Source organism: Dendroctonus ponderosae, unplaced genomic scaffold (assembly GCF_020466585.1).
Source record: "Dendroctonus ponderosae isolate FM_Combo_2020 unplaced genomic scaffold, Dpon_F_20191213v2 Dpon_F_20191213_7, whole genome shotgun sequence".
Classification (NCBI taxonomy): domain Eukaryota; kingdom Metazoa; phylum Arthropoda; class Insecta; order Coleoptera; family Curculionidae; genus Dendroctonus; species Dendroctonus ponderosae.
Window position 1 is genome coordinate 12,577,081 of NW_026018916.1, and position 6,542 is coordinate 12,583,622.

General features: G+C 34.6%; 1 protein-coding gene across 1 annotated transcript in view; it reads right to left on the bottom strand.

Moving 5' to 3' along the window:
- Positions 1–1,161: 1,161 nt before the first annotated feature.
- LOC109535598 (protein obstructor-E) overlaps positions 1,162–6,542 on the bottom strand; it is a 7,878-nt gene continuing 2,497 nt past the window's right edge. Inside the window, exons 4-8 of the mRNA XM_048668479.1 lie at positions 3,811–3,936; positions 3,218–3,328; positions 3,071–3,155; positions 2,896–2,991; positions 1,162–1,413 (exon numbers count right to left, since the gene is read on the bottom strand). Of these exons, the coding sequence (XP_048524436.1) occupies positions 1,383–1,413; positions 2,896–2,991; positions 3,071–3,155; positions 3,218–3,328; positions 3,811–3,936 (449 nt within the window). The 3' untranslated portion in view covers positions 1,162–1,382. The remainder of the gene's footprint in view (positions 1,414–2,895; positions 2,992–3,070; positions 3,156–3,217; positions 3,329–3,810; positions 3,937–6,542) is intronic.

Here is a 6,542-nt window from a genome sequence, read left to right on the forward strand (position 1 = left end):
GTTATTTGGAGACATCTACCATCGATTAGGGGAAACTGGTGGCTTTAGGACCATAGTTAATATTTTGGGACGTCCGAAAATTTCAACTCCAGAACAAGTGGAAGACGTTCTGGTTCGTGTTGGAGAAAATCCAGAAATAAGCACAAGACGATTGGAAACTGCAACTGGCGTAAGCAAGTATTCAGTTCATATAATCATTCAGCAATAAAATCTCCATCTTTACCATTTTACGCCGGTATAGAATTTATTAGGACGATTTTACTAGAGCCGTTAATAATTAACTAAACCAACATTTTACGAATCGGTGGATAGATCGTAGAAGTTCTTGGGTCTGGCCGGCGCAAAGTCCTGACTTTTACCCATTAGATTTTTGTGTTTGGGGTTATGTAAAATCATTAGCGTATGATCAAACGGTAGACACCCGAGATGAGTTGTTAAATAAAATTATGAATACAGCCGAATAATTTCGAAATAAAAATATGTTTTTTAAAATTAGACGATCCCTCGATAAACGCATTTCTAAATGTACTGAAGTTAACGGGGCACATTTTGAGCAATTGCTGTAGAAAATTAATGTTTTATTATTAGCGATTACGATAAAAATATGCTACTGTTAAAGAATGAAGTTTAGTAAATATTGATTCACTTAGATACTTATTGTGGCTTGTTTTTTGTAAATACTGCATTTTGTGGTGTAATCGCAAATATCTCGGAAACAAAGGCTGGTTGGTACATCGACTAAGAATACCTTTTTTATACAAAATTAATAGGCGATTAGACCCAACCAGTTTAGAAATCAGAATACCGGGTGACCAAAAAGTTAAAACAATTTTTTGCCCAGATATCGCCGTAAGTGGTTTTTTCCACAAGTTGATCAAAATCTGATGATAAATTGTGATTTCTTATGCTCAAAAACCCCTGTGTACCAAATTTCGTTAAAATATGCAGCTCCGTTTACAGTAGAATGACGAGAAACTGAAATAAAAATGCAACTTTGACGCCCTGTATGTCGGCAACCGTCAACTTTTGGACTAAGTTAAGTTGTATTAAATCATCACATTTTCAGCCCAGGAATCCACCATTTTGTTTTGTGCTATTACTTTTGGTATACCCTGTATAGCATGAATAGTCAATATCAATTCAGTTCATATGAACACCACATTTTCTTGAAAAGCTATTTATTACATAGCTGTCAGATACATTAAATACTACTAAGTACACTTTTAGATTTAAAAGATAATATTTCGAAACATCCAAAAATACAAATAGTATTAACGACTAACATAAGTAACACACTTATAGTATAATAAATAACAACACAAATAATTTTATAGGGTTGAAAACGACCTCTGCAGGATGGAAATTATTTCTTCAGTTTGATGTTAGTTTTTGTTTCCGCTGAAATAGTTTTCACTAAAAAAAGAAACATTCACTTGAATATTGCCATTCTACATTTTGATAACCAGATTGATTTTTAAATATAAACCAAATCAAAATTACGTATCAACATTTTAGAGTAAGCAGTTGTAAATCCATGTTTAGGTAGAGGAACAAACAAGTAAATCGGACAAAAAAGTCTAATAGCTGCCTATCCCATACTGGGTAACTCTACAATACTATACAATCCCATACTAATAACATACTGGCAAAATCATGAGTTGTCGTAGGGCTGCGCAAATGGCTTGGTGCGCGAACCCAACGGATCAGATTATCCTGCAGGAAACTCATACACAACTTCTAAATTGTGTGGCTGCTGTTCCTAGATATTCAGCTGGGAAAAAAGTCGATTTGAAGAGTTAGGAAAACAGTACCTAATTGTCATTGAAGATTTTAGCAGCAATTATTGCCGAATCAGAAAACAACCTACAGGCCAACTCAATCTGCACATTTTTATCAACAAAACCAAATGTATGACCATCGTGAAAGATTTGCTCAGATGTAAGCAAGTGGTGGAGGAAAATCTCATAGCACAGATGATGCAATTCAGATATCTAAGCAAAGACATATCAAGCATCCACGACCCAGTTAAAGACCTGAGGCTGAGGAACTACATTAACAAAGTCCGCGAAGACACCAACAAGACCCAACACATGCTAAGGGTGGACAAAATGAAAACACTGAGAACAATAGTGGGGAAAACAAAAACAGATATCAAAGAACAATGCAAAATACAAGATATTGTGGGATGGGGACGACAACGTAAGAGGTAGTGGTGACAACGTAAGTACAGTAGAATAGATGTCATAAGATGGGCCTACAAGATAAATATATTTCTAAAAAACAAGATCAGTTGGAATGCAAATACCTGTTGCTCCTTAAATATCAAAAGCTCAATTATCCATAGATCAATATAGAAAGAGACAATTAAATAGATTAAGGTATTTTGATTTTTATTGCTTTATGTTTATCCATGGTTACCGGAGTTTTTAATAATTACGAAGGAACAGGTATTTGCGCAATGTTAATTATGTAGAGTAGACTACCTTGAAAAACATTGTTGCCATCCTTCTCATCTAGTTTTTCGCAAATATCTGAGTTTTTAATAACATTTAATTGTTTTTACTATTTTTTCTGTACTGCCAAGACACCCCCAGACAACACCTCCAGAGGAATAAAGCCAATTTTCAATCACCCTATTATAAATAGGAAAAACATTTTGGCGGTAGTGGTAAAAAAAGCTTAGATATGAATCTGTGTGTTTGAAAAGAACCGCTTTGAAATGTGGACAACTCACAAGAGGTGTTCGAAGTTCTACCCCTATATTATTTTCGACTTCGGACTATTCGAATTAAGCGGCGCAAGAGAACAATGTAAGAATTTTTGCTATTCGATTCGCATCGCTGAATTCGATTGCTGTTGTTGTAAGCTTAAGGTAGTTAATAATTGACTGCTTACCATCCAGGAACATTAGCGGGATCATCACATCTAAAGGATTCTTCATTATACACGGTTTTGTTAGCGCAATATCCTTTCTGAGGTTGCACCCCATTCCTGAAAGTGTTGGAATTTAGAGTTGCAGAAATCAAATAGAAACGATAAGCATTCGCTTAAATATGCATGTCAAATTTACCTGCATATATAAAATTTGTCGCAGTCTTCAGGATGAGCGAACGTTGGATGAGGAAGCGTTCTGCCATCGGGACCTTGCACATTACCTGCATTTTGACATGTCAGCTATTTAAATTGCTATGTGTACACGAGTGAAGACAAATTATACCTTCGGGGCACGAAAATCCATCATCTAAAGAGTCTCTTTTGCTATTCGTACACTGACGACCACTGCTTTCTGGCCAAGCGCATGTGCTGGCAACATCGTCATAAATTAAGCCTAAGAATGAAAATATTCGGGTTACATACATGCTGTCTTGTTACTAGCAACTAAAAACTTTTGTATTTTTGAGGACAAGGAGCTTTATTTGCAATTTTTTAAGGTAACTGTTTTTTTAAAAAAAGGGTGAAAATGGTGTGGTAAAAAACTAAGAATGCCTTTGACATTTCTAAAAAAACTATTTCAAAAAATTGATCAAACTACTTGCATTTAAATAAAATAATGCTACAATGAAAATTTTAATTTTAGAAATTAATTTTTGGCATAAAATAAATATCTTTGCTAAACAATACAGTCCCTTGAAGATGTGCAAATTATATATTTTAAACCTATTCTATTGATAATTCATCATTTCAATTTTTTTGAAAAACAAAGCAGCAAACTTTCCTCGATATTTTTTGTGAAGCATCTCTATGCACATTATAAGGATCGTGGTTTTACCACGTATTGTAATACCCATATAAGAACAATTTCTAATTTACCTGGAGGACATGGCAATTCAATGGGTTTACCGTCAACACAGTTGAAGAATTTGTCGCACACTTGCGGATCATCATGTCGATAGAAGCCGTTTGCTCTTGGACATCCTTTGCTCGGTTTTGGTTCCTCTAAAATTGAAAATGTTAACTGATTCAGACTTTCCAGAAGCTAAAGACAGCGGTTTAGCAATTTGAAGTGTTTGTCAGACATTTCTTACGTGTATGGTAAAAACGAACTCTAATATACTGGATGGTCACTCTTACAATGTACACCATTGGGATCTCCTAAAGGCAACGAGATACAGAGTTGATCAAATGACGGAAATATTGAGCATTTTAATGTTTTTTTAAAGCCATACTGAAACTAAACCTAGATGTTATGGTTTTCGAACCATCCTGAAAAAACTGCAAACATGCATATTTAAAAAATATTTGCATCAAAAAAACTGTTAATCCAATTTTGATGAAACTTGGGCTACTTACATTTTTAACAAATGCCAGATTTATGGTAGCCAGATTTTTTTATTGGTGTCTAGTATTGCATAGTAACAGTCCACTTTGATTTCTCTACTTTTTATCGTACGAAATAGACAAAAATTAGCTTTTTAACGTGTAACGCACATGGTTAGAAAAGCAATATTCTATTCAAAAACAGCATTTTACAAGTTTTTATAGGAATCTGTCGTCAAGGTGACAAAGACATAAATAAAGTTGCGTTGTCAAGTTACTAATGTCATTCCTTTAACGTGCTGTACAATTATTTATGTGAATAATTTGCATTCCCAATTGTTATTATTCATTAACTTGACAACAGGGAAGAATGGTAAGATTCGGTACGTGAACGCCTCAATATGTATAATAGATACTTGCGCAATAATCGAAACTCTGTGTACGCAGCGCGAAACTATGAAGAGCTTTATCCCGAAAGACAGCAACCAAATAGAAATATTTTCCAGCATTTGTTTGTTCATCTAGAGCAGTTTGGAACATTGCAGAATTTAAGAAGAACCCGTGTCGTGAATGGTGATCTAAATGTGATTAATGTTTTGGCACAAGTCCATATCAATTCTGAATCGGAAGTCGACGGAAAATTGCTGGAGATTGCAATTTTTCAAAATCTGGGGTCCAGAAAATTCTCCAAAAACATAAATATCACGACTTTAAGTTTCCAGGAGACGATCAAAGAAGACTCGAATTTTGTCAGTGGTTTCAAATTCAACTGACGGAAGATGCTGCTTTCGCTACTAAAATACTATGGTCAGATGAAACCTTATTTACGAATAGTAGAATGTTCAACAGAAAAAAAAAAATTCTATGCGGTTCAGAATCCTCACTTAGTGCAGGAAGTGAGGCCACAAATTCGCTTTTCTGTTAATGTTTGGTGTGGTCTACTAGATAATAAACTCCTGAGACCTTACATTATACCTGATCGATTGAATGGTCCGACATACTTAAGTTTCCTCCAAAATGAGTTTGAGAAAATGGTAAATAATGTACCTCCACATAATGCGCGAATTGTTAGAGAATATTTAAACGAACGGTTTTGCCATACATGGATTGGAACTAATTTCATATGGGAAGCCGTGAAGGATAGACTTTATGATAAACCAGCTCGAAATATAGATTTTTTAAAGTAAAAACTTTGGAAACGTTTCAGTCTATTAAGGCAGAAAGCATTCGCGACCCAGTATTAAATATGAACAGAAGAACATAGCTTTGCATTGATCATAGAGGCGGTCACTTCGAACAATTTTTGTAAGATTACATGTGTAGCGTAATAAAGCAGGTTTTGTATGAAATAGTTAATTATTTCCCATAGGGACTTGATCCCATTGGAAAACTATCAAATTAATTTGCAAGTATAATATTAATCTTTAACCCAAGTGTGTCACGCCATTAAAAAGCTAATTTTTTTAACAATAAAAAGTCAGTATGGCGCCCATCAGAAAAATCAAAGTGGACTGTTACTATGCAATACTGGACACCAATAAAAAAAAATTGACCTACTATGAAAAGGGCATATATTGAAAATGTAAATAGCCCAAGTTTCATCAAAATCGGATTAATAGTTTTTTTGCTGTGAATATATTTTTAAATATACATGACATCTAGGTTTAATTTCAGTACGACTTTAAAAAAAGCACTAAAATGCTCAACATTTCCGTCATTTGATCAACTCTGTATCTCGTTGCGTTTACGAGATCTCAATGGTGTACATTGCAAGAGAGACCACCCTGTATAATGTGATTCCTATATGGTTACCCTATTTCGGATATACACGACAGTTAGTATTTCTTGCGGAACGTAATTTTCTTTGGCTCTTATTTTCGTTTACTGCGGATTGAAAATGTTTATATTTCTGTTTGACAATCTTTACCAGCATGTTCACCCCACGCTTATGACAGCACATCTTTTCCTGTCTGTAATGTATTGCTATATATGATCAAAGCTTGATTATTTGCGGCGCATACCGCAAACATGTTATTGCACATAAAGCTTAACTAAGTCAAAGTTCATTTTTAACAATCATTTAGCGTGACTTGGAGCAGCTAAGAAAATCCAGTGTTCTTTCACGGGGCTTCTACATTGCTTTTTATATATATATACAGGGTTACTCATTAGTGCGTCAAAGTGCGTTAGCGTTAGCAAACAATTTTGACCAGCAGATCCCATAACAAAGATCATGTCAACTAGTTCCGTTGTTTCGAAATTCATCTGTATTTATTTAACTATAA